The sequence below is a fragment of the Ceratotherium simum genome, chromosome 26, assembly GCF_057802395.1.
Source record: "Ceratotherium simum simum isolate JZ-2026a chromosome 26, ASM5780239v1, whole genome shotgun sequence".
NCBI classification, from domain to species: Eukaryota; Metazoa; Chordata; class Mammalia; order Perissodactyla; family Rhinocerotidae; genus Ceratotherium; species Ceratotherium simum.
In genome coordinates this window covers 41,910,275-41,938,226 of record NC_141925.1, presented here as the reverse complement: position 1 = coordinate 41,938,226, position 27,952 = coordinate 41,910,275, and the positions used below count along the sequence as shown (strand labels likewise).

The window sequence follows — 27,952 nt, the reverse complement described above, 5'->3', positions numbered from 1 at the left end:
ACAGGGCCCCCCTGCTTAGGTGACTAAGTGACTCAGCCCCTCAGGGTTTTATGTTTTTCATCTATAAAATGCAGATAATACTACATCCCTATATAGTGTGAGGATTAAGTGATGCAGCGTTGGTTAAAACATTAGCTCAGTGTCTGGAGATCTAGTAGGTGCTCAATAAATCTTCATTAATTCATGAACTTTCCCGAAAGAAAGGTCTTAGACTATTTAATTTATTTAATTACAAAACTAATCAAACTAATCTGGAAAACAATACTGTGAAAGACCCTGAGAAAGCATCCAAAAATCACTAAGAAACATCCACTCCCAAGGAACCAGGAATGCCTACATTCTCCCTTATTTTTTCTTTTGGTAAGGAAGATTGGTGCTGAGCTAACATCTTTTGCTGATCTTCCTCTTTGTGCTTAAGGAAGATTGTCCCTGAGCTAACATCCATGCCAATCGTCCTCTATTTTGTATGTGGGATGCCACCTCAGCATGGCTTGATAAGCGATGTGTAGGTCCGGTCCGCGCCTGGGATTCAAACCTGTGAACCCTAGGCTGCCGAAGTGGAGCACGTGAACTTAACCACTACACCACCGGCTGGCCCCACACTCTCCCTTATTAATGACATAACAGAAAGGAGATTTTTTTTTTTCCTGGCCACAGCAGATGCGGATTGTCTCTAACTATGTGACCCTACATCTTTGGAGTTAAAAACTCCAATAAAACAACATAAAAAACCACCTAATTGATCAAACCACTGAGAACTGACCACATTCTCCATCCCCAGTGTGCCAGGGCCAAGTCTCCAGGATTTCACTCCTTTGCACTGTTAACGGCCACTCTCTGCAGCACAGAGCGGCCTCTTCCCGAGGGCTGAACGTGTGTTCTCTGCAGCCGTGACACACTGGCCGAGATGAGGGCAGGATCGTACCTGTAATTGTGGAACCAGTTGATGACAGTGCTGGTTTTCAAGTTGAGCTGGGTGGCGAGTTCTTCGATGGTTTTTGGTGACGGGTATGGCTTTTGCTGATATGCTCTTTTCAGAGCTTCTTTCTCTTCAGGAGCCAGCACCACTCGGGGCTTCTTCAGCTGGTGCTGGGGCTGGGGGCTGGCGCCCTGGCTGTAGTCAATGCCAACAGAGGGGGGCTCGCAGGGCTGGCTGTCGCTGACTGAGCTGTGCCGGCGCTTCATGTAGGCTGAGGGAGGGAGAGAAGTCAGACTGAGGGGCGGGCCCAGCTGGGAGATCCAGCCGAGTGCCTGACCTCCACGTACACGGTATACTATCAGCTTGCAATACTTCTAAGTAGATCATGGCAGCTGGCTGTTCTGACCTGCTCTTCCAAGAGCATCTCAAAACACTTGGACTAGAACCGTTCTGGAACCCAACACACACTCATCAAGGAGCTGCTCTGTGGTGATGTGAGGTCCTAGTCTGTCCCTGCACGACTAACGGTTTAGTGGGGGACACAGAGAAGCGTACAGAGAGACACTTCTCTGCGTCCCCAGTAGACCCCAGTAGAGTGCGATAAGGGAGGCAAGTGCAGGGTACCATGGAGTGGGGCACCGAGGGAGATGACTCAGCTCAGCCCGGGGAGGGGGCGGGGGAAGCTTCCCAGGAATTGTGATGTTTAAACCAAACCTTGAAGGACAAGGAGGGATTAACCAGGAAAAACAGGCAGCAGATGGTAGGAGGCTACTCCAGAAAGTGGGAACAGCATGTGCAAAGACACAGAGGCATGAAACAGCACGGTTCAAGCATATTGCGTGTGTGTACGTGCGGCACGCAGAGGGGCAGTGGCTGTAGGAGGAGGTGTCAGACGTAAAGCTGGAGAGGGGGCAGAGCCAGGGTGGGCCACAGTTTGGACTTTATCTTGTGGGATAGAAATGAAAAGATCTGAATCAAGGGCATGATCTATCAGCTTTATGTTTCTGAAAGGCTGCGCTGGCTACAGTTTGGAGGATGGAGTGGAGGAGGAGGACTGGAAGGAAGGCATTCAGTTAGGAGGTAAGAATGACAAGGATCTGAACTAGGGCAGTGGTGATGGCATTGGAAAAGAGCAGCTGGATTGTGGAGATGTTAAGGGGTGGAATTGGCAGGACCTGGGGACTGATGAAATGAGGGACTTAGGAGAGGGGGGCTGAGGACGGTTCCCTGGTCTGAGGACTGGGGGATGAGGTGGGTGGTGGCGTCTGTGGGTTGGGCATCACAGAAGGAGCAGATTAAAGGGAGAAGATGATGGTTCATCTCGGAAATGTGGAGTTTGAGGGGTCTCTGGGTCATCCACGTTGAGAGTTCTGTAGGCAGCTGGATAGACAGGTATTAAGCTCAGAAGAATGGTCTGGGCTAAAGAGAGGAATTTGGAGCCACTGGAACAGAAATCGTAGTTGAAGTCAATGACGTTGATGAGAAAGAGAGGGCCGAGAACGGAATCCTGGAAAAGACCCAGGGGCAGAGGACACTCCCAGGAAGCAGCAGCCTGGAAGGACACAGAGAGACGGGAGGAAAACCAGGAGACAATGGCGTAACAGAGGGATGAGTGAGGAGCGACGGTCAACAGCGTCAGGGCTGCAGAGGGAAGGTATGCAAGGACCCAGAACGGCCTTTGGATTTAGTGATTAGGAGACAACTGGAGACCTTGGTGAAGAGCCACAGTGGAGCTGTGGGAGCAGAAGCCAGACGGCAGCAGGTTTAACAGTGAATGGGAGGTGAGGATGTGAAGGTGGTGAGCATGAATTACTATTTAAGAAGCCTAGCTGTAAAAGACAAGTGAGAGAGCAGAAGGCTTCGAGAAGGGAAATCCAGGGTTGAGGGCAGGTCTTTAAAGATGAGAGACAGCTGACGAGCTTTCTAAGCTCAGGGGAGAGAGATGACGGAGCTGATGATACAGGTGAGAGGGTGATCACTGGAGATGCAGGAGAATGGGTCCTGAACACGGGGAGGAGAGGGCAGAGAAGGAGGGAAGGTGGGTGACATACAGACAAGTTTATAGGGGCTGAGGCTGGGGGGAGCTGACGGCTTTTGTTTTCTTTATGAAGCAGGCAGGCAGAGAAAGGGGGTCTGAAGTGATGGGAAACAGGTGGTGGCAGATGGAGGCGAGGGGTGGCGAGGAGCACCGAGGACCCCACTGAAGCTGAAGCGACACCAGCTCATGTATGTCTGGGATGTTCTCCAGCAGGTCCCAGACGCCAAGCAGGATGGGTGGAGAAAACGGGCAGGGCTCTCTTCAAGGTTGGCACTGCAGGGGGACGAGGAATGGAGAGATGTGTGAGAGACAGTATCATGGCCAAAGCGCACTGAAGTGACGGAGCATGGAGTCTGGGATGTCTGGGGAAGGAACCAAGGGCAGCAGAGAGCAAACTGATGGAAGAAAGCATGGGAGGGGATACCGAGGGGCTGGAGGCCCCCTGGGTAAGGCAGAGGGAACGGGGAAGCACGGAAAGATGGAAGGATGGCAGGACGGGATCAGTGAGTGGGGCACCTGAATGCAGGCTTTGAGAGGTAGAGTAGTTGTGGGTGATAACAAGATTTGGGGAACAGTCAAGAGTTAAGGAGGTCAAAGAACTTGAGGCTGGGGTGCTGGACAGCTCAGACGGGTCTTAAAACCCCTTGAAGGAGGCACGACGTGGGCATGGAGGAAGGCAGTGATCCAGCGGCCACGGTCTTGAGACAAGGTAGAGAGTGAGCAGGAGGCTGGCAGATGACGGAGATGAGAAGGGGACTGAACGTGAAGGCGCTGTGATGAGGAGGCAGGTACTCAACCCAGGAGAGGAGGAGCAGTGGCTGGAGCAGGCTCAGGGCCCGGGGACACGAGGCCCGCCCTGGGAGGGGCGGCAGCAGACAGCAGACGGCACAGAGGCTGGGAGGGGGCACCTGTGCTGTGAGTGTGTCTTTCTACTGTGGAATACGGGTTGGGGCAGCGGCAGGGAGCGGGCAGGCAACAGGGCTCAGGGACTCGTGCGACTGTCGCTTGGGGATGTGTTGAGTGGACTACGAAGGACACGGGAGGTGACTCCTGGATTTCAAGTTCTCTCTGCTCCATCTGCGCTTTCTGTGCTTCATCTGGCCCTCTCGGTTGTTACGTGTCATTAATCCCCAACTACGCTTCACGTTAAAACCACTCGGACTTCTTGAGCAAATGAATCATCCAGAGTGATCTTCCGAGCGGACTAGTTTGGAATGTGGTCTGAAAATTCTTTAAAGCTTCTTAAAACTGATAGAAGACTAGAAATAATATTATTCAATTCAAACAGCATGTCGCACCAGAGTGTGGTATCATCATCGTCAGCAGCAGTATCGGGCATTTCTCCTTTCATCCTGCCAGTTATGCTGTGGGAGAGAGGCCATGATTGCCCCCGTTTACAGGTGAAGAAACTGAGGCTTAGAGAGGTTAAATGATTCACCTGAGGTCACACAGCCTGTGATTCACAGGTCACACATGTAAGTGACAGAACTGAGGCCTCACCTAAGTATGTTCTGGGCAGTGCTGTCTGCCCTGCCCTGCCACATGGGGGCCGCTCGCCCGCCTGGCCGCAGCATGGCCGCAGGGCCCGAGGCTGTGTCTGTGGAGCCACGGCAAGCAGGGAGCTGCACTTCAGCAGCACTGACATGCAGGTCTCCAACGTCACAGGAGAAGACTATGGATCGTCAGGGTCCACCTGTAGCCTCCAGGAGACCATGAGCTAGCCAAGGCTGCGTGCGTGCCTGCGTGTGTGTGTCCAGGTGCTTGTAACTGTGTGAACGGGTTGGGTCAAGGGCCGTCTCATGAAGGGAACAGAAAGCAGAAGGCAGACTAGTGTGGAGAAAGAAGGTTTACAAGGAAGGAGAGCAATGAAAGATTCACACTAAAGGGAGAAGCAGCAAAAGCTTTCTGGAAGAGAAGGAAGCACAGCATACCAGTCCTGCGGCCTGGACTACCTGGTACAGAATTTTTAATCTAAGTCAGACTGGAGCACAACTTATTTTCATCTATTTTAAAGGAATATAAATTCTTTAATAACTATCATTTACTGAGCACTCATATGCCAAGTGTTACACTAGGTACATTCTTTCTAATCCTCACAATCTGAAAAAGTTAGCATTATTATCCTCATGCTACAGATGTAGAAACTTAGGCTAAGGAGTGACTTAACTTGCCATTTTATGATTAGAACTAGGAAACAATTGAGAAGGCAAATCTTCTCCCTCCAAAATTAATATGATCGAGTCAGAGGCCAGAAAGAAATGAGCCTGGTCTGCCCAGCCAGCCCCCTCCCACTGGGCGGATGACCAGCAGTCTACGGAAACCACAGGAAGTGCTGTGCTCCGGGTCACCGCTGCTGTGTCTGACGGGTCAGGGGCCTTGGTCTCCCGCTGAGGCTGGTGAAGTCTCCTCTAGTGAGCGTCCCTAGTGAGCATCCTTACTAGGGAGAGAAGACAGTGGGGCCACAGCCACTTAGGGACCTTGGGGTGTGAGGACGGGCCTGGGCCCTGCTGACAATAACTCTTTTGTAACACAAGATGGCGCCCAGAGCCCATGAGGAAAGAGGAATGGGGGCCTAGGAAGCCCCCAAAGATCTATTTGTGGGGGCTGAGGTCTTTTCTACTGGCCCAGGAGGAGAAACACAGCAGGGAGCGGGCGAGCCAGGGAGGCTGCTCAGGAGGTGGCCTTTGGGAGGGCTGGCCTGGCTGTTCAGAGCTGCTGCCAGCAGGGAGCTCCCCAGCGCCGGGAGCAGCAGCCCCCGCAAGCTCAAGAAGGGAGGGCAGCACCTTTTGACAGAGTGCAGACAACTTTAAAATTGCTTGCTGGGTGAGCACTGATAATTGCTGAAACTCAGTAATGGATATATTGGGTTCATGATACCATTCTCTCTACTTCTATGTTTGAAATTTCCCATACTAAAAAGTTTAAAAATTTTTGGGGGTGATGTGGCACCAGGTCTCTGGAGCTTGCAGCACTGTGGCTTGTGTCAGAGCCTTGGTCTGCACAGCTGAGGGCAGGCAGGAGCCCGCTGGAGGGGCACATGGTCCCAGTATGGCAGGCGCTCAGCACAGGCAGAACACACACCTGAGTGCACCAGCTTTGGAGTCTGGCAGCCCCGAGTGTGGATTCCTGCTCCCTACTTATGCCAACTGTTGAAATCAGGTAAGTTGTATAACGCCAGAGCCTTATCTTTCCCGGATAATGACATATATACTGGATGGAGCTGTGTGGATTGAGTGAAGTCTCAGCAGAGCATCTAGCAAGTAGGAGGCACTCGGGAACGGGAAGTCCCTCTTGTTATACAAGGGCCAGCCCCACAGAGCTCCTGGAGGAGGCATCAGAGACTCTCGCTCCTTCTCAGAGCTCTAGTCCTTTCCCTGGTTGGGTGAGAAGTGATGCTCGGCTGGCTCCTGATGAATTTGGAGGCTATGAGCCTGGGCTCCATCCCACCCTGGCTGGGACGCGGGGATGAGGCCAGGCTCAGCCACGTGGGCAGTTGGGATGGCTGCTCTTAGCCGAGGGCCTCTGCAGAAGCTGATTAAAGAGGGCGTCACAGCCTCTCAAGGCCAGACTAGTAGCTGGTGTCCAGTCTCCACATCTAAGGGATTCAGATTCAGCCACTGAGGGTGAGCTCACAGCACTGTAGGTGACCCAGGACTGTCCCCTCTGAGGGGAGGACTTGCTAACGAGGAGCAGCACATAGGAGTGCAGACCATGAGACAGAGTAGGTGTTACTTCCCACCACCAAGGAAATCCTTTAGGATTTCTCCTGCGTTGTAGCCTCCAGGGGGCAAGAAGAATGCTGATCAACGTTCGAGAGGGCTCCAGAAGCATTCAGAGAAAAGAGATGTGCTTAGCCCTCCAGGAGGCCGTATCCTCTACAGCCCATGGACTATAAAGTTACAGCAAGAGAGAGAAGGCTATTCTGGCAGGAGTTTGCTCTGCCATTTTCCAGGCTGGGGGACCGTAATGGAGCCAACTAACTTCTCTGAACCTGAGACTCCTAATCTACAAATGCATTTACTAACGATTTCTCCAATAAGGTAATATACGGAAGCCCCCGCACAGGGTACACGTGCACTAAATGTCCTACCCCACCCACCCAACAAAAGTCAACAAACAAATGAGCCGTCACCAAGCGCTGTGGTGTTCCCTTCTTGGTGGCCTTACTCTCCTTAAAGAGGACAAAGGGTACACTGACCGCCAGGGCAACTAGCAGGAATTGTTACAGCGGTCCCCCAGTGCTAAAACGTCTTTGGGTTCAGGCTGCTGGGTAGAAAAAGCCAAAATCTTCCCAGTCTTCTTCGGTACTCATCTGCTGATGACTGTCAAAAAATCCTTTGCCCTGCCTTACAGTCCCTTGGTCACGGGTCAGTGTCCCTCCTCAGCTTTGGATGAAGCTTTAGAAGAAACAGCGAGTTTATGAATGGAAAGCAATTGGCTGGGGCAGGTGGCGAGTGGTTACCTTTCTTTTCCATCCGTTTCATGTCCATCAGCTTCTCCACGTTGTTGGGGTCATTCAGCCACAGCTGCATCCGGACAAACGGCTCCCGTCCCTTCAGACTGAGCTTGTGCCAGGGTTTTGGGCGAGCAAGGAGGTCGGAGACAGAGCCTTGAGTGAGCCCTAAGATGGTCTCCCCGAATAAGCGCTGACCTAGAGAGAAAACAGAGAGAGATGTCCTTACTGAGACCCAGGGATCCGGAAGGACAAGTGTGTGTCAAGGCTGAAGTCAGAGGTGGGGTTTAAAGGCGCCGAGTCTGGTCAGCTGGGTCCTGGCTGGGAGCCTGCACTTTGTAGAAGCGTGTCTTCAACCAGACTTGTGGCAAACTCCACTGGTGACGGAGTCAGTATTACTCCTGCTTATACACCATGTTTCTCTCAAAAAAGCCTTTGGGCTTTGGATGAACTGAGGCCTGGATAAGACCTGCAGCATTTATCAGAGGTGGTTAATCCCAAACCTGAGCTCAGGAGGTTAAGTAGCACACAGGGAGGAGACCTCTCTCGTACAAGCTCAAACCACAGGGCCGCCTGTGCCGGCTCCTTTCACGACTAGCAAGGTTATCAGGTCTTGCTGAGAAAACAGACCACTTGACCCAAGGTCACAGCAGGAAAAAGAAGGAGAAAGAGCTCCTCGGCTCTGTTTTTCTGAAAAGCAGGCCATTGGCAATTCTAAAGCCTGTTCCCGCAGTCTAAGCTGCATGCTGACTGGAGCTCAAAGTGGATCAAAACCCCTTCTTCGAGGCCTTTTCTCCAAGTCCGTGGTGAGCAGCCTGCTCCCCAGGCTGATCAGAGGGCATTTTGCTCTGGAGAGCACAGTGGCATTAAGTCTGCAATGTTTGTCAGAGGCTTAAAAAGAACATTCCTCTTCTCTGAGAGCCATTCAGCTGTGGGTTAACGGGGGCCACCACTTTTAAAGGTACAAATGAGAATCAGGCCTGACCTGAACGACCTGATGGGAGAACTTAAATGAACAGGACTTATTAGGTGGCAGTGGAGGTTGGGATCAGAGGGGCAGTGTCTGGTACCATAAAGCGTAGGAAGCACGACACCGGGGCAGAGAGCGGCTCTCCCCTCGGTAGCAGGGTGCCCGTGGATGACCGGCTATTCCCTCTCGGCTCATGTCCTCCATCTGTGAGCAGGAAACACTGCTGCCTGTGCTCACCCGGTAGTTGTGAGAAAATGGCGGAGCGCCGCCTCATAAAAAGCAGGACTCCAAGTAAAAGTTTACTGCATGGAAAGCTCTACATTTGAGGAATTAATTTTTAACTTAGAGATACATTTACTGATTTGTAAACTCCTGGTTTCTCTGCTTTTCAGACTCTTACTTTAGCCTGTAACGTCCCAAGTCCTTACTGGTTTTTTGTTATGGTTGTTTTCAATAAACTTTACCTAATTCTAATATGACAAATGAATCTCATTTCATTCCGTGGAGCTTCCTGTGTTCAGGAAAGGGATATATATGAACAGCCAGTTACCAGGTGCTTGGCCTGCCCAGCTGTACGGGGGGAAAATCAAGTGATTAGTTTTGGAAATTATTTGTATTACTCCTAGAGGTTTCACGGCAGTGGAACTCCTGTTTTTGGGTCACAGACCCATTTGAGAACCTGAAGAAGCTAGAGACCCTCACCCAATAAAATGTAAACACACACATTCTGCATATGAGCACCCCAAGATCCCAGGTCAAGGTTAAGAGGATGTCTGGGTCTGGACCAAGGGTCATCTTTGCTGCCTAATTCAGCTGTCATTTGGCCCCCTCCCTGTCCATTACTCCACCGAGACCCCAGTAGGGGAGGCAGTTTCTTTCCCGGAGAAGCTCAGTTCGAGCCACCATGAAGACTGCCGCTCCTCTCTAAGGCCAGGGGGACACTGAGAGGGAGCTTTTCTGGAAGTTCCTGCTCGAAGAGCAGGAAGTCATCTGTCTGAAGGTTTTCAGCCCTCAGGTCACTGATCCCTGCTCCACAGCTTCTGAGAACAGAGTTCCACAGGCCAGCGGGGTTCTGCTGTGGCTGCACATGAACTATGTCAGCTCCAACTCCAGCAGTGATGGAGACACAAAGGGGAAGGCCAAGCATGAGATTTTTATTATTAATTAATTTTTTTTTAAATTTTTTGTTTATTGCAGTAACATTGGTTTATAACATTGTAAAAGTTTCAGGTGTACATCATTGTACTTCTATTTCTGCATAGATTACATCATGTTCACCACCCAAATACTAATTACAACCCATCACCACACACATGTACCAAATTATCCCTTTCACCCTCCTCCCTCCCCCCTTCCCCTCTGGTAACCACCAATCCAATCTCTGTCCCTATGTGTTTGTTTATTGTTGTTATTATCTACTACTTAATGAAGGAAATCATACAGTATTTGACCTTCTCCCTCTGACTTATTTCACTTTGCATTATACCCTCAATGTCCATCCATGTTGTCACAAATGGCTGGATTTCATCGTTTCTTATGGCTGAGTACAAGCATGAGATTTTAACGTTCACAATCTCACGATCGTGATCTCACAACTTATCAGTTTGAAAATGAGGGTTTTCTTCAGCTGATTTTCATCGTTTACGTGAAATGACACTTCCTATGAGGAAGTGGGCGGCAACAATGCATCAGGCCTGCTTCCTTGGACTCGTGACAAGATTGTAAGGTAGGGGATGACCCAAGCCTAGAAATCCTCGCATATTTTAATACTTGATGAACATGCGGGACTTCACAGCCATTTAAAAATCAACAGCTACAGGGCCGATCTTCCTCAGCAAAAAGAGGAGGATTGGCATGGATGTTAGCTCAGGGCGTATCTTCCTCACCAAAAAAAAAAAAAAAAAAAAAGAAAGAAAAAAGAATCAACAGCTAAATTTTTATTTTTATGAATTAATTTTTACAAATTAACTTAATTAAAAATGTTTTCTCTGGTTCTGTTTTGCACAAGCAGCAGGGTAGAGGGCCTTATCCAGACAAGCTGGCCTGACCCCCAGGCTGTGAGGTCACTGTGCAAACTTTACTGGCTCTCCCTTCGCTGCTACTCCCTTCTTTTCCCGTCCCCTGGGAAAAACAGACAGAGAAGGCCCCGGCTGAAGGTACTGGGCCAATGCCAACTATTCTTCAGGATTGTCTAACATGCACCACACAGAACAGTTCTCCTTTAACTGACTTTCACACCTGGAAACAAGAAGGACGGAAGTGACAGGGAGTGGCTGTTTCCATCCTCTGGATGCCCAGACCAGGGGAACCCCGTCTGGTCCACAATACAGGAGCACAATGGCTTAAAACAACGAAACACCCTAATATTCTTATAGCCGCAGCCACTGACTGTGATGCCACAGAGCCCTCAGAGAGAGCTGCCTCAGGCATGTGCCGGTCACACGGGAGGCAGATGGCCTGGGTTTGAAACCCAGTGGGAGGGGTGAGGAACTCAGTTCTCCAGGGGCTGCCTTATCCCTGTGGAGCCTGGGGAGTGGGGCCGCTTTATGGGGCAGCAGGACGATAGGAAGAGACCCTGAGCTGCCAGGCAGGGCGCTGGGAACTGCTGCTGCTTACAACCCCAAGTCTGCATTGTTATTCCAGATTTACTGAGCGGCTCAGAGAGGAGCTGGCTCAGCATCACAGGCACATGAAGCAGGAGAGTTAGGGTCTGAACTAGTCTGTTGGCCTCTTCCACTATGCCATCCAGACACTGCTGCTCCTGCTCAGCTCTGGTGCCCATAAGGATTTGGAGCTCTCCTGGGCACGTCCCAATCAGGGCGGTCTGAGTGGATGGCCTGAGTGGGCTCCTGCCCGCACACATACCTTCCAAGAGGTCTCTGACGGGGGCGGGGGCCCAGAGGCGGGAGGAGGAGCGGGCTGGGACTGACCTGCAGACTCCAGCCCCCTCATGAGCCCTCAGTGTTCACGAGTGTAGGACATTCTGTGTTCTTACAGGTAGCCTGTGTAAACCTTAAAACCCTTTGGCTGGCTCAGCCTGGGGCCCCTCCACCTGTTCTTCCCCAGAACCCCAACAGGAACCAACCTGCCGCCTCCCAACTCAGCAGTGGGCACCTACCGAGGTTGTTGTCAGTCAGCACCTCCTTGACTCTCTTGGTTATGCCGTAGGTGTCCAGCTCTGGAGACATGGCCACCAGCTCCTGGATGCTGAGGGCCGAGTGTCCGGAGAGTGGCAGCGGGGTGCTGGGCTGGGAGTCTGAGGCGGGCGGGTCGCTGGGTTCTGGTGGTTTGCCATCCTTACTGGTTTCGATGGGGGGACAGGGCTGCTGGACCAGTTCAGTCAAGCTCTTCACCGATTCGCTGGAGCTCATGGGAGATTCGGGTGCAGGGCTGCAGCTGGCAGAGGTCTTTGGAGTGCTTTCTGCAATTCAAGCACAAGGAAAACCGAGGCTGAAACAGCTGAATTTCACCAGGTCCATCTATTTTCCTTGTCTAGGAAATACTCAGGAAACGCCTGAATGAGAGGGGTACAGTATGGCAGTCTGTGGAGCTAAATGAATTGTTTCATAGTGTTTTGACTGAGAGTAGCCTCTCACTTTCTGCATTAAAAAATAAAAAATAACAGCAACAGAAGGAAAACTAGCGGTTTAAATAAAAAGTTTCTGAAGGCTCAATAAAAGGGCATTCTGTTAAAAAATATGTCATATTATAATAATGTGCTAGCGCTGTCATGATTTCTTCTAATGGAGCCCTATAATTCTGTAATTCAGAAGTACCTTGGCTAGATTATAATTTGCATACTTATTTTGTCCATAATTCCCAGAAAAAAAGGAATGGACATATCATTTTCAATGAGGGCTGCCCATGATGTGTGGTCACCACAGTGATGAAGACCCCTGAAGAGCAGACCTGAGGCCTCGGCTGCTGGCCCCCCTGCGGTCCCCAGCTGAGTCTTGGGACCCCAGGCTGGTCTCACTGTGACTCCCAGAGGGCCCCACAGTACCTAGCCTGCAGGGAAGCGACAGAGAGGAGTGCTTGCCCTGCTCCCTGTCACAGCCCAGGATGTGCTTCTGACAGCTGAGCTCTTAGCTCGTCCACACCATGCTGTCACCAGCAACAGACGAGATGGGGTCAGCGTGGGCAGTCAGGTCCCCAGGCTTGGGAGTGCTGACCCGTACTCTGTTGGTGAGTGGTCCCTTCTGGCCTCTCTGATAGCATCACCCATAAAACCGACATCCATCCTAGTTTTGGGATGTCTGGAATAAAGGCTTCGGCCATCTCCTAATTTCCAGATACAGAAAAAGACGTATCCGGGAGGAAATGCAAAGTGACTTAGCATCGCGGTCCTACCTACGAGGTAAAATCTGCCTTTGGCTCGGTGTCTTGGCGCAATCTCTCCCCACCCCCACCGAGAACAGCACATGGTCAGACCCCACAGTCCCATGTGTTTGGCCCAGGCCAGGCATTGTCATGTGGGCTCTATGGCCCCAGAGAGATGACAAGTTGCAGGGGGCAGGCCACTCACTGAACGTCAACACACATGGGTGGCCCCCAAATACTTGCTACCTGTTTAAACAAAATGAAACCCTGAGTAATAAATGAATTTCAATTAGCCATATAACTGGAGTCCTTTGCTGGACATATTATATCCAGAGTAACAACCTATTCTGAACTCAAGAGGATGGAAAATGTATTAGAAATATAAGGGATATTTTGTATAAATACCTAGAAAGATAAAAATCCCAAATAAGGGAAATGTAATTCAACCCATAAACCCGTTTATTATCCTAAACCGGTACAGAGTTCCACCATCACACAAACCTGTGTCCTCAACCTGGAAAATCAGGTTAAAAAAACAACAACACTGGTTTGTGAAAGATGTAAAAGAGACAGATGTAAACAGCAGAAATGGTCCATATAAATCTTTAAGGCAAACTGAATCCTACAAATCGGATTTCTTCTCTCTGCTCACCTCCAGGTCATCGTACAACTGGATATAAAACCCAGCAAATGTTATTTCTGTACCTGAAGCAGCAAAGGAATTGCACTGTAGATTTGCCCTGATTCACCCACGGGAGGGACCAGCCTGGCAGATCACCCATCTTGCTCAATGTACACTGTCAAGGATGCATGAACTCCCCACACGATAAACAGATTTCTTCTCAGGTTTGCGTCCTTTAACCCACAGCAAGGTCAAAATCATGGCTGGCAGTCTGAGAAGCCGCCTGGTGTTGCTGCCCTAGCGCGTTCCCTGCTTTGCCTGGGGTGCCGGCTGAGGCAGATCTCCCCAAATCACTCGAGAGGCGATAGATTTCTTTCTTCCGGGCATTCTCAGCGAGCCACTCGCATGGGTTTTTTGCCGTGAAGAACCCGAGAGAACTAAACAGAGGTGCTCGCCACACGTTACTGGGTCTCTGTGTGCTCCCGACTCTGACTACAACAAGGGCCGCGTGGCCTTGAGACGCACCGCGAGGGCTGCTGGGCTGGCCGGTACCTGCACCTCACTCTCTGAGCCTGTGTCTAAACTGGAACAGACAACTGGAAGCTGAGTGTGCTTCCTGGGGGACAGCTGTTCCCTGACAGACACGTGCCCAGGATGCCACCGTGTCTCAGGGCACAGAAAGCAGAATTGGTCCCACGTTTCTGGAACGGCACGGACAGATGCAACAGCAAACGGACCCGCCGGAGACGCCACGAATCCACACGCTCAGAACATCACTTTGGAAAGAAACACTCTTGAGAAAGCTATTTCCAGTCAGCACCACAGCTCCAGTGGCAGGACCGCATGACAAAACCAAACCCATCAACATCTCCCGCGGCCCCCCAGTGAGGCGGCCGGGCCCAGGGTGCAGGGAGGATTGGGGGTAGCCTGTATGACTCACCATCTTGGCAGAATAAGAAACGTGGTCAACAGAGAAGAGGAAAGATTACTTTTTTTCCTTATCCCAAAATTAGCAAACGGAGCCCTCTGATTAAAACAACACTTTTCGAAAGAACAAGACTTTACTTCACTCCAGGTAATTAAACATAATTAGACCAAGAGAAAAAGGAGGAGTCCTGCGCTTGGCATTAAGGTGCTGAACTGGGGGGGCGACCTCTGCCAGCCCACTGCATTAACTTGAATACGACTCTTTACTTCTTGGGAAATCCTGGTTTCCTCATCTGAAAAATGTAGACAGGGCTGATGTGAGGAAGAAACCTGCCACTGGTTGGTGCTTAGCTACACAATCTGAATTTGATGTTAAGAAAACAAGCAGTTTAAAGGTACCCTCCATTCAACATAAACCTCTGCGTGATTTACTGCTGTTTCTTCCACAGCGTCTGGCACAAGACTGAGACACTGGTGACAGACTCAATGGCTATATCCTATATGAAACTGTTCAGAGGACGTTCTGAAAAAGGTGAAACCACAGGGACAGAAAACAGATCAGTGGTTGCCAGGGGTGAGGGCAGGAAGTGACTACCAAGGGGCATGAGAGAATTGGGGATGATGGAATTACTCTATACCTTGATTGCCAAAACTCACAGAACACCTCTATGAGTGAAGCGTGAATTTCACCGTATGTAAATTACACTTCAGTATAAACTTAGGAAGGAAGTGCTAGCAGAGAGGATGAATGGAGATTCCATCATTCCATTCACTCTTTCTCTCCTTCCCTCAGTCTGCTGGGTCAGGCCACCGGGAACAGGGCAGCGAACGGGTCGGGGGGTCAGACAGCCCTGCCGTCTTGGGGCTCGCACCTCGTTGGGAAGACAGCCACTAAGCCGAAGTACCTGAAGGGTAGTGAATGTCCCGAGGAGAGACAGAGGAGGGGATGGGAGCACACAGCAGGGGCCAGGGGTCAGGTGCCTCCTGGAAGGGTGACATTCCAGGTGGACTTTGGGCAGGAACAGGAATTAGCCAGCTAAGTCAGGAGGAGTAGGAGTGGCAGGGCCGGAGGAAGACTGTTCCAGAAATCTGGTGGGTTTGAGGCATGAATGAAATTTAGTGTGGCAAGAACATGAGGCACAGAGAGACCCCCAGAGGCTGGGTGGTGCAAGGCCTTTGAAGCGGCTAAGACGTCTGCTTTAATCCTTGTGTAGTTGGGAGTCAGGTAAAGGTCTATTCTAAGAGGGGCCTACCCTTCACCCCAGCAACGCTTCTCTTCTGGGGACTTAAGTGGGCACTAGAGTGTGTACTGAGGCCTTGCCTGAAAGAGCAAAAAACTGGAAACAGTGTGCATCTCCAGGAGAGTAGGTCTCTGACTGTGGCACGTTCATATGCTGTAAACAGCAGCGAGGATGCCAGGACTGGAGCCTCGTGGACCAGCGTCCAGAGCATAATGGCAAGCCCACAAAGCAGGTGCAGAACGGAACAGAGTGAACGTCTGTGCACAGGCTAAAAGCCGGCACTCGCTGTATGTTGTGTGTGGCTGCTAGGTCCGCAGCGAGGGTGTCAAGTCATGCGCAGGAACGATAAAGAGCTAATTCAGGATGTGCAGCGTTGACTTCTAGCAGGAATGAGGCCAGAGAGGGGGCTTCAACTCTATCTTTAATGTTTTATTTCTTTCAAAAATATAAGGCTGAATTATGACCAAAAGTTAAGGTTAAAATTGAGTAATGGGAACATGGGTGTTCACTGTGTTATTCTGTAAGTTTCTTGATATTTGAAATATCATAGATGTAACATCAACAAGTAAGAAAGTAAATAAGCTCACTGTCGCTTCAGCACAGAGAATGAACTTGCCAACAGCAAGGCTGGGGCCGGAGGTCCTGAGGAGGCTGTAGTGTCATCCAGGGAGAACTGAGGGTGGCCTGGAAGAGGGCAGGCAGCGGGTGCGGAGACATCTATAGGTTCAAGAGAGATTTAGGAGATAGCTTCAACAGGACTTGGGGCTTAGTGGATGTGGGCAGGGGGCCGAGGAGCAGGGAGGAAACGGGGCGCTTCCCATGCTGTGGCCTGGGCAATGGGGTGTGTGGGGGTACACTGCAGCAGGAGCATCGTGGGATTGGGGAAAGGCGATATGAATAACCCTATTGTCATTCGTAACAGCAGCCACTACTTCAGCTCACATTCTTGTGTGCTCACTGTGCCGGGTACTATGCTAAGGCACAGGAATGAACCACTTCCGTGCTCACAATGACCTCACAATGTGAGCTCGGCATATCCATTTCCCTCATCTGACAGAGATGAAATATCGTGCCCAGAGTCACACAGCCGGAACCAGCCAGATGTTCCGTATTCTAAACAGCCGACCTGTACAGCTGGGTGGTGCCCGCCCCCCTGCACCTGCGTGGCCATTAGTGGTGGAGTGACTGGGCCTGCCTTCAAGGACACAGTCCTTCCACATATCAACGTGCAGGAGCCTCAAAAACACGAGAGTGAGCCACAAAAAACCAATCCACTACTGGGATGAGGGAAGGGGACCCAAGTGCGTCTAGTACGACATGCGAGGGTGGCAGTGTGCCGAGGGAGGTTCCACACTGCTTTATTCAATTCCAAAACAGGCCTTTGGCGGAAGTGTAAACCCCGAAATCCAGGCGGGGAAACTGAGGCTCAGACAGGCCACAAGACCCCCAGGTCCCACGGATGCAGCAAGGATCTGAAGCAGATCAGGAGTGGAAAGCCTCTGTCTGCCAATTACTGCGGCATCATGACAGCCTGCCTGCCTTCACTCATTCACTCCTTCATTCGTTCACTCCCTCAAACGTTTTAAAGCACCTACTGCTTTGTGTCATGCACTCTGCTAGGCATTGGAGATAAGAGAAATTAGACACAAACCTTGCTTTCAAGGAGTCTGTAGTCTGCAGGACTGGGACAATTGAAAACAGGTAATTTGCATACTTTAAAAGCCCAGCTACACATCCATCTATCCAATTTTGACAGCAATAGTGAGGCGTTACATTTAAGAAGTGATCTGTGTGGATTAATATTTTTGCAAGGCTTCGAATCTGGCATAAGAGTAGCTTGGTTAGTAAGACACAGAAAGCAGAAAGACTGACTCAACGCCCTCTGAAATACACGAGGCATTCAGGAACTATAAAAGGATTACGAAAAATATTATATTCCAAAAACAGCAGGCAAACAACAGCTGCCTTAAATTTTCAATAGAAGCCAACGGAAAATGCACACCCGCCATAATTTTCAGAGACAAATCTCTCTGCAGTTTATCCGATCCGCTGTTTAAATTTCCATACCCAGCCCTCTATCTGCAGTAATAATAACCCAAATTCCATTTAGTGTTCATTTGAGCAGTCAGGATAAAGTCATTTCTTATTATCTCCCCACTGTGTAAAAAACAGCTTGAAGGTAGGAAGTCAGCAAGCATTTTCACCAAAAAGTAATTATTGTAAGTGACATTTTTACTGCTGGCATGCCATAAGGCGAACTGTGCATTCAGAAGGACAAGTTGCTGAAACAAAATGACAGGGTACTCTGTGACATTCTGACAAGAACCCAAACATTATTTAACTGGCGGCTGGTCTGATGCACCACTTTTCATTATGTCCATAGTTTAGGCTGTGAACCTGCGCCAAGCCAGGAAATTCCAAGTGACTATAGAGACAGACAGGGATGGAAAGATGGGAGAGAGGAGAGAGGAGACTGGGGCGGGGGTAGGAAGGGTTGCCCAACGGAGCCAGGGAGCAGCATGGTCTAGGCCTGGCACATTAGATGTTAACGAGGAGGGAGGGAAGCAGAGAGAAGGGGTAAAGGGAGTGCAGGAGAGGCAGAGAGGGGAAGATGGAGCCAGAGGGGGCAGGAGCCTCGGAGATGCAGTTGCATGGTGCTGCAAGGACGTGTAGAAGGTTCTGGAGTGCCCAGTGCTGGCGTCCTCAGTTCAGCAGGAGCCCTGGCGGCCCGGAAGGACCCTGCCCTGCTTGAGGCCTTTCCAGCTGACAGTGCTGCTGACAGCTTCAAAAGCTGCGACAGGGTGACCACCCGCCTGGAATGCTTCCCAGCTGAATTTAGATGTAGAGATCGTGATGCGGACACTAAACCGAGCCGAAACGTGGGGACTCGCTCGCCTGCTCACACAGTCCATCTCCAGAGAGACCCACCACCTGAGGGTTATGGCCGAACGGTCTCCAGAAATAATGAGCTTCTCTGCATCGAAGGTGAACAGCAACCTAATTGCCCTCCTGTATTTCAGTCATCAGTTGGCCAGTCCTGTGCCACCCAGTAATGTGACATCTTCTCCCTGACAAGTTCCTACATCTCCCAACACCAGACCTTTGTTCGGAGGCGGCAGAGTTGTGGCTCCTCTGGTCCTGAACCCTGCCTCTGAGTCTAACGGCAGAGGCTCTCGGCCCCTTGAGGACCACCGTCCTATCCCTTCAGCCACGCATCTCCATTAGACACAGCCAAGATAAAACAGGGAGCTGTTTTCCTTTGAGTATAAGTGGTGTTTTGACTGATCAGCGGGGGCTTGAAACAAAATGCATGGACACTTCAATAGATGTCACAGAGCCACGCAGGAGACTTCCACACACCTCCTACCATGCCATTGGACATTTTCCACGGAGAAAGAAAGAGAGGTGATCTAACAAGACACTAAAGGTGTATCAGAAGCAGCGGAAGTGGCCACACTACACAACAGCCTTCTCTCCAAGGGCCAGCACCTGATGCCAGTGCTGATGGGGCCTCACTGCCACAGGCCCCATTCCTAAGGGCCCAGGCTGGGGCTTTCCCACTCCAGGAAAAGTCCATTCCCAAACAGGCGGCTGGGTCGAGCATCAGGACACCCTCCCCACCCCAGGCCCTACCTGCCCTCCTCACTGGTTGGGCTGGCAATACTCTTTGGCCCTCAGCCAATCCTGGCATTGCCTTAAATCACTGAAAATCTCAGCAAATCTACCGAATCACTCTTTTTTCCAATAGCAGAAAAGAGTAACCTGGGAAAGGTTGGGGGCGGGATGGAGGAGGGCATGGGGGGAGGCGTGAAGACCTGGTGAGGAGCCAGAGGGGCTGGGTGGGACCCTCTGCTGTCCCAGGAAGGCAGATGCCACCCTCTGTCGGCTCTAGTTTCTTCCCTGAAACGGAAGAGCAACGATCCTCTCACTCGCCCCAGCCCTGCTGGGACTGTAGTGGGCCAGGATGAGATGAGATGGCAGCCCTGACACATAGTAGTCCTGGTGTGTGCACAACAATACATCTTTTTAAGTCTGCCTGAGGAACTCATACTGACATAGAACCCAAAATACTTCCGTTGTTAACAAAGAAAACTTGTGTCATTTATAGCTTCTCTCCCCCAACTTGACTTCTGAGCCACCTGAAGACGGGGCCTGGGCCTTCCATTCAGTAAGGGGCCCCTCTGAGTGCCAGGCAGATCTCATCAAGCAAGTCACTGACACAAAGATCCTGCGACGAGGGCTAGGATGGGGATGTCCAGGGGGCGGAGGGAGCTCACAGCACTGACATAGAAGTTGGGGGTGAGCGTGGGGGAGAGACTGGGGTGTGCCCAGGCCTGGAGAGAAGGAGAGAGGAAGAGATGGAGGGACTGGGTCACACACTAAGAAGGTGGGACTTGAGCCCTAGTGAAGGGGCTGATACAGGGGTCTGGAGGGATGTCTGTTGATGGAGGTTGGCACACCAACGGAGGAGGCAGGACCATCCTTGGCTTATCACCTGGCATGCAGCACAGGGTGCAGGAGATGCTTGCCATTCCAACTGCTGCTGTGGCATCACTGAGGTCTGCAGATGCCTGGCTCCTCCATCAGACACCACCCTGTGCCAGCCGGGGCTTCCTTCACCCTTGGGACTGTTTTCTGCTCCCCTCTTTTCTCCTCAGACTGGGAAGGACATCGGGGACAACGGATGTCAGCAATCCCACAGTGACTTGAGATGCACCCAGGAGAAGCTGCCGAGGTGATGTGGCCTCAGCTGAGAGCTCACCGTGGGGTGGGCACTGCGGGGGATTCGGGGTGTAAATCTGTCCCCGTGCCAGACTTCATCATTTTTCTTACATACGTTTTATAACCTCTTAAGGAAATATGCACGTCAAAAGCAGAGTTTGAGAATATTAAAAATTAAAAACGCTCCTTAAATTACAATTCAACTTTTGCAGTGAAGTCAGTCTGGCGAGGTTGCAGGGGCGATAGTGGGCGACACAGTTGGCCCTGCTTCAGGAGCACAATGCTTGCCCTCTTCCCAGCTTTTCCGTAGATCCATACTGACTGAGAAATAATGCTTTCCAATTACCTTCAATAACCTTATTACCAACCCAGCTGTGTGTATGAACACTTATCAATGCGTCCCTGTACATTAAGACAAAATGTATGTCATATAAACAGTCTAAATATATATTACTGAGATGGGAAAAAACAAACCCTCTGGTTAAATTGCTTTGCTGTAATCAAAGATTAATCACTGTGTGAGTGTGTGTGTGTGCGTCCTCTCTTTTTCTCCAGGGTTCATTTCTGGCTTTGGGCAAACCTGCCCATCCTTCACCAATAGTCACACTCTGGCAGGCAGCTCACACCGCCATTCTGAGAGCGGAATTAATTTCCCCAGGTTTCTAAGAGTTGGAGGAGCTAAGCGGTGGTTTTGAATATTGTTTTCTTTCTGAGCCTTCTAGGCCTGCAGCTCAGAAACTCTCCTTTCCTCCAGGCACCTGCTGACGGCAGGCTTTGAGGTGTCCATCTGTGCAGAGGCTGTAGCACCATTTGCCCTGAGAGCAGCCTGTCCCCTCCCAGTGACACTGCCAGGCAGCCTGGCATGCAGGCAATGACGTTGGGCTGTGATAGAATGTTCCTTAGAGAATCCATGGCTGACTGCAGCCATCAAACACACTGGTGGGGGGGCTGTACCCAGTTTCCCAACAACAGGCAGGTGAGTGAACGGATCTGGCCCTACATGGGCCCCAGGCCGTGCGGAACAGGACAGATCGACATTTTTGTTGAACGCGGTGGTATTGGAAAAGCTATTAAGGTACATTATTTTACACATCCTCCTAATCTCTCCATACTGCTTTACTTAATTTGTGATGAAATTGTTGAGAAAGGGTACTTAATGTAGGACAGTCAGTAAAAGTAATTTATCATCTTCCCGCTTCAGTGCTCACGTTATCAGCGAACTCATTTTCTGCATTCATCATGCAATCAGCCTATTATTTGCATATTAATCAGGCAGTGGACCGTGAAAGAACTGCATCCCAGCCAAATGCTGCACTATCTCAGGAGAAACACGCGGTAATTATCATACATCAGTGTTATGATGTGGTAATTGATTATAACATCTTTCTGCTGCCCCTGGGGAGCCCCTCGGCCAACCCAGCTCCAGGCACTCTGGACAGACTGTTCTTTTCCTCCAAAAATCACAGTAACCACAGCTGTTCTCTGAGTGCTATTTCTGGGGAGTACTGATCCTCTCTTCCAGTGTCATGAGGTATTCATTTAAATCATGTGGAACAAGACTGAGGGTAACTCAGGGATGAGAGGGTCTAGCCAGGAGGCAGGCACGTCCCTCTGGAGTCCCTGTCCTCTCTCCTCAGCCTTCTGACTTCAGAGGTGCTGCTCTGGCTTCTGAGAAAGTTTCCTCGTCAAATGGAATGCGGCAACTTCAGGCCCTCCTCGCTGCAAAGTTGGTACAAAGGCGGTCTGGCTGCTTTATTTAGGTGCCCAATGACAGACTAATTTTGGCCCTCTCCTAAAGGACAAACCCAACATCTGCCAATTCAGACTCAGGTTCTATTTAGGAATCCGGTTCTAAAGGGAAGAACAAAACACAGAATGGAGATGAAGCCGGTGACAGAGCCTCCTGGCTCACTCCCTTCCATCTGGGACCCCTCTTCACCCCTCGTGGGCAGCCTGAATGTGGCCCAAGTGCCGGTCCGCAGGGGGCCGGGCTCCCGGGCTGGCTCAGGGTCACTGGCAGGGAGAGAGCATGACAGCTGCAGGGTAAGGCTGTCCTTTAGGAAGCAAAAGGACTCCGGGCCACTGTGATTTTCCTTGGATTTAGCATGGAAGGGTTTCGAAGCAGCATGGACCTGCATCACAGGCAGGTCATACACTTTCTGCTGCAAAACTTCATAAACTTGGGTCCGACTCTGTTACTGATTTTCGCTGGGTTCTCGCCCCTTCTCCTGCTCAGCTCCTGGCTGAAACACGTGGGATGCATCTGATTTTCTATTAATTGTCTTGGGTCTGATTTCTGATATTTGTCCATTTATAATTTGAACCCAGTTTTGTTCCTTGTTTCAAGTGTAGTTGCAGGGACCCAGTCCTCAGGGCTGGGGATGACTGGCCGGCACCCAGGCATCCGGTGGACACCTCCGTGGCAGCGAGACCTCTGGTCTCAGGACACACGGGCTTCTTCCACCTGCTTCTCGACGGGAGACATCGCCTCTCACTTCTGAGCCGTGGTTTTCTCAATCCGTAAAATGGGGAAATCATTTCCACTTACTGATGAAGAATTAAAGGTACTAGCACTGTGTGTCGCAGAAAAAAGTTACAATGTGTGAGTTTCCTCAACAAATTTAAAAAATCTCCTGAGAGGCCGGTCCAGTGGCGTAGCGGTTAAGTTTGCAAGCTCCGCTTCAGCGGCCCCGGGTTCGTCGGTTCAGATCCTGGGTGCGGACCTACTCACTGCTCACCAGGCCATGCTGAGGCGGCGTCCCACATAGAGCAACTGGAAAGATGGCAACTATGACATACAACTATCTACTGGGGCCTTGGGGAGAAACAAGGAAAAAAGGAGGAAGATTGGCAACGGATGTTAGCTCAGGAGCAATCTTCCTCAAAAAAAAAAAAAAAAAAAGGTAACAGAACTATCCCCTTATTTAAAAAAAAAACCCAAAACCAAAAATCAAAACAAACTACCCGAGGACTTTTAGGCATTTAAGTGTCTTCATCCTTCCCCCACAACCAAACCACTGAAAACTGAAGTCCTCACTTGCTTCTGTGACCTACTCTGCCTCTTGTACTGAATGCCCAATGTACTGTAAATTCTGTTTTCCAAAGAAAATCTAAAGAGGCGTGTCCAGAGGCCTGTGACTAGGGCCTGCCGGGGCTTCCTCCAAAAGCGGAATTAGGGCGTGCCAGCACGAGGGTCCAGGCAAAGCCACTGAGAACCTGAGGGAGATGGGGCCAACAGTCACCCCCGTATCCAGAGAGGATGGCCTGGTTATGCACATGTTTGCCCCCAATGGCCTGACCTGCAGTCTTACTCTCAAAGGTCAGGACTTGGGGTGAACTTTAAGGAATGGCAGATGGACGGGCAACTTGCAAAGACGGATGGCATTTCAGAGAAGCCAAGAGTGGGGGAGCTGCATGCAGGTCCTCCTTCAGCTGACCCTACATGCCGGCCACACCCAGCGACGCTCCCACTTGACAGTCTCTACTCCAGGAGTGAGCGGCAGGACTTCTCTGCTATTCTAAAGCCAGAGGCCTGCCTTTTTTTTTTTTTTTTTAATTTATTGATGTTTTAATAGTTTTTAACATTGTGAAATTTTGGGTTGTACATTTTTGTTTGTCCATCACCATATATATGACTCCCTTCACCTCTTGTGCCCCCCTCACCCCCATTGCCCCTGGTAATGATAATACAGTTTTCTCTGTCCACGTGTTGGTTTATATTCCACATATGAGTGAGATCATACGGTGTTTGTCTTCCTCCTTCTGGCTTACTTCACTTAACATAATACCCTCCAGGCCCATCCATGTTGTTGTAAATGGGACTATTTTGTCTTTCTTTATGGCTGAGTAGTATTCCATTGTATATGTATACCACATTTTCTTGATCCAGTCGTCAGTCGAGGGACACTTGGGTTGCTTCCACTTCTTGGCTATGGTGAATAATGCTGCAGTGAACATAGGGGTGCATAAACCTCTTTGGATTGTTGATTTCAGGTTCGTTGGATAGATTCCCAGTAGCGGGATAGCTGGATCATAGGGCATCTCTATTTTTAATTCTTTGAGGAATCTCCATACCGTTTTCCATAGAGGCTGCACCAGTTTGTATTCCCACCAGCTGTGTATGAGGGTTCCTGTTTCTCCACATCCTCTCCAACATTTGTTGTTTTTTGTCTTGATGATTATAGCCATTCTAATGGACATGAGGTGATATCTTAGTGTTGTTTTGATTTGCATTTCCCTGATGATTAGTGATGCTGAACATCTTTTCATGTGCCTATTGGCCATCTGTATATCTTCTTTGGAGAAGTGCAGAGGCCTGACATTTTGTGTGTGCACGTACATTATTCTACAGCTCTCGTGCACACATGCAATGACATATAGTGGTAGAGGTTGTACGGGCAGCAGCAGAAAAACGAACATTCAAATAGTGCTTCCTCTGTGGTGGCCGCTGCTGCGGAAGCTTTATATATGAACTCACCTGAACCTCCCAACACTCCAGGAGATAGGTACTTTATTTTTCCTAGTTTACAGAAGAAACTGAGACACAGAGAGGTCGAGTCACTTGCCCAAGGCCACAGTCACTCAGCAGCAGAGGTGGGATGAGCCCTCGGCAGCCTGCTCAGTCTGCTCCGACCCGCTGTGTCACACTGCTGGTCACACCTGCTCGAGGCTGGTCACTGTGTGTTTAGCTGTCAGAATCAATCTAAATAGCTCTCGCTAGTGACTGGTCACATAAAAGCTGGTCTATCCGGATACAGGAATTCTCTACAGCTGAGAAAAGAGGAGGGCCTTCTTCACATCCTGGCCTGGCAGTCTCCACGGGGTCTCCTCCCCACGGTGAGGGAAGCAGGCACGGCGCCCGGAGGCCTGCCTGCTCCCTTCCGTGTGGGACAAATAGCCAGATGCGAAGACTGTGTGCGGGAAACTGGGAACAGATCGTCTCTGGGAGGGCGACTGGGCTGGGCCATGAGGGAGGGAGGGCGACTTACGCTTTAAAAGGGTGTAAGCCGTTTTAAATCTTGCATTTTATAACCACGGTGCACTTTGCTTACTTGAAAAAACCCCACAAATCATAATTTACAAAACGTCAAATAAATCTCTTACTCTGAGCGACTCTAATTCTCTCCTATTTTTTTGGAGGTACGGTGACGAAACCCACTCAAGGAACAGAGCCCTTTGGGGGCTGCCTTGTGCCAGGGCTGCCTCTCTCAGGGATTGTGATGATGGCATTTGCTGCTCTGAGACAAAACATCGAGTGGGCTGTGCTGTCACGGCTGGCCGCCCAGGGATGCCTGTGCAGGGTCTGCGGGTGCAGTGTGCTCCAGGGGAAGACAGGCTGGGCTTGCTTGTTCCACCCGCGCGTCACAGGAGTGACAGGGTCTCCACGCTCCCTCTGCCCTCTGTGCTGATGCTGCAGGGGGCTGTTTCAGGATCATGGGGCAGTCTCCATCATGAATCCCACAGATGCTCGGGATGGCTGGGAGAGCTGAAAAGCAGCGCAGCACAGAGGTAACACGGGGGCGGTCCTGACAAGTCACTTTTCAGGGGAACTTGAGAGAAGCGCATCTTCCTTTCCTGCGGCTTGCAGGCTGGGTGGTGGCCACCCAATGTACCGCCTCACCATCCACTGAGGCTGCTCTTGGGCGTGCTGGGCCTCAGCTTGCCTCTCATGGCTCTTGAAGGCTTGGCTGCAGCATAACCAACCCCCTTTTTACTTTAGCTCAGCCGGAGATAAGGCTGAAAAGTTTTGAAAGACGTTGATTAGGAATGAGTTCACAGAGCAGTTTCCTAGACCATTGTGGCAGGCCTGGGAGACACCTTACCCACGAGCAAGATAGGGCACCGCACCCAAGGAGAGGATGTTCCCTGCCTCCCCCCTCCCCCCCCCTCCCCCCAGCTCCTGCTGGCTCCACATGGGGCCAAAACCCGCTCTTTGGGCTTTGGGCCATCATAGCCCAGACTAACGCCAACGATCCTTCTCCAAGACGTCTCTGCTTTTCTAGGAAGGTTTTCTGAGCCTCACAAGCCCCACCCTGTGGCCCTAGGCCATTTCCTCTTTTCTATTTTATTTTATTTTTTACTTTATTTTTTTTGTGTGAGGAGATCAGCCCTGTGCTAACATCTGCCAATCCTCCTCTGTTTTTGCTGAGGAAGACTGGCCCTGGGCTAACATCCGTGCCCATCTTCCTCCACTTTATATGGGACGCCGCCATAGCATGGCCTGCCAAGCAGTGTGACGGTGCGCGCCCGGCATCCAAACCGGCGAACCCCGGGCCGCCGCAGCAGAGCGCGCGCACTTAACCGCTTGCACCACTGGGCCGGCCCCAAGGCCATTTCCTCTTGAACTGCCCAGCTTGCCTGGGGCACGTTCAGTGGCTACTGATGACATTTCAGTGTCCATGCACTGAAGGCCACGCTGCTCGCCAAGTCTTGAGACCCTCACCCTTCCGTGCTCAAGCAGAGAAAACTCTTTCCCTGGTCACAAATCTGGCTCTGGGGTCCACCTGCTGAGTTCTTAGGAAGGGGTTCTCCCTGAACTCCAAATACCCTCTCCTGCCTCCGGCCTGTGATCTCCTCAAATTGGGAATGGTGAGAACCCCGGTGGCTGTGCCACCAACCATGGGCTGTGGCCCACCTCCTCTCAAGAAGGAGCTGCCCACAGGGGAAGGAGTGCTGTGGGGTGAGATGCGGCTGAGCATCCTGGGGCCCAATGCCACCATGGGAGCTGGTCACCTCGAAGGAGCCAGGACCCCCACTTCTGTCCTGCCCATGCACTTTTCTTCTTACTATACAAGCCTTAAGGCAGCAATAGCAACAGAATTCTACATAAAGAAAAGACAAAATTCATCCATCATCCACTTTCCTACTTTAAAAGAAAAATAAAAGGTCTCTGAATTAGGGGCTTCTAATGTTTTCACCTTTTTCAAAGGTTCCACACATGCCATGTTCTTCCTTGTCAATGAACCTTTGTACCTGCAGAGCTCTCCACCTGGAATGTTCTCCTCCCTGACCCCTCCACCCTTCACGGCCCAGCCCCTTCCTCAAGGCTCCCTCAGCGCCAGTGGGCCTCCCTACAGGCCGGCACCCACACGTACCAGCTGACACACAACAGGAAGGTGGGTTTCTGAATCCAGAAGCCTGTCTTTTCAGACTTCAGAGTAGAGAAATCCTCTGTTATGGCACTCTTGATAAAATACAAATGTCCGAACACAGGCCACAACCAAGAAAGCAAGCAATGAATGGGCACTTGTTCTCCTGGCCACGGTATTCAGTCGGTGTGGAAGGCGGAGCTCCAGCCCAAATGAGGAGCAGCGGCCACCTGCTTAGGAAGGGGTACTGTCTGGCTCACACGTGGCTTTCCAGAATTCTCTTTTGTTTTTGATCTGTTGTCTGTGGCTATGTAGAAATCAGTTATATACAAATCTTCTCAGCTATTCAAAATAAACAAGGGTTAGAATAATTCTTTTTGGAGAGATCCAAATTTATTTCGATGAAAGAGAAGAGAAAAAAATCAAATCAAATCAAATCTAACCTAAAGCATTGAAGGAAGAGTTGTGCCTGCTTTAGACAGTGCCATGGAATTTTCTGGAAGTGCCATTAGCCTTTCCTTTTCCTATTAACATGTATTTGAATGCCCCACCCTGACTAAGTCCTTAAAGTCCTTCCCTGATTGCTTATTTAGGGAAGCTGCATCTGAGTCCTCTCTACCGCTGAGTTCAAAGCCCTAAAACCCTGGACATT

The 27,952-nt window shown here is 50.6% G+C and overlaps 1 protein-coding gene across 1 annotated transcript in view; it reads right to left on the bottom strand.

Annotated features, from left to right (window-relative positions):
- The window catches only part of CUX1 (cut like homeobox 1), a 356,883-nt gene that overhangs the window by 14,386 nt on the left and 314,545 nt on the right, over nucleotides 1-27,952 (bottom strand). The window contains 3 exon segments of the mRNA XM_087417692.1: nucleotides 926-1,190; nucleotides 7,420-7,608; nucleotides 11,499-11,801. Of these exon segments, the coding sequence (XP_087273818.1) occupies nucleotides 926-1,190; nucleotides 7,420-7,608; nucleotides 11,499-11,801 (757 nt within the window).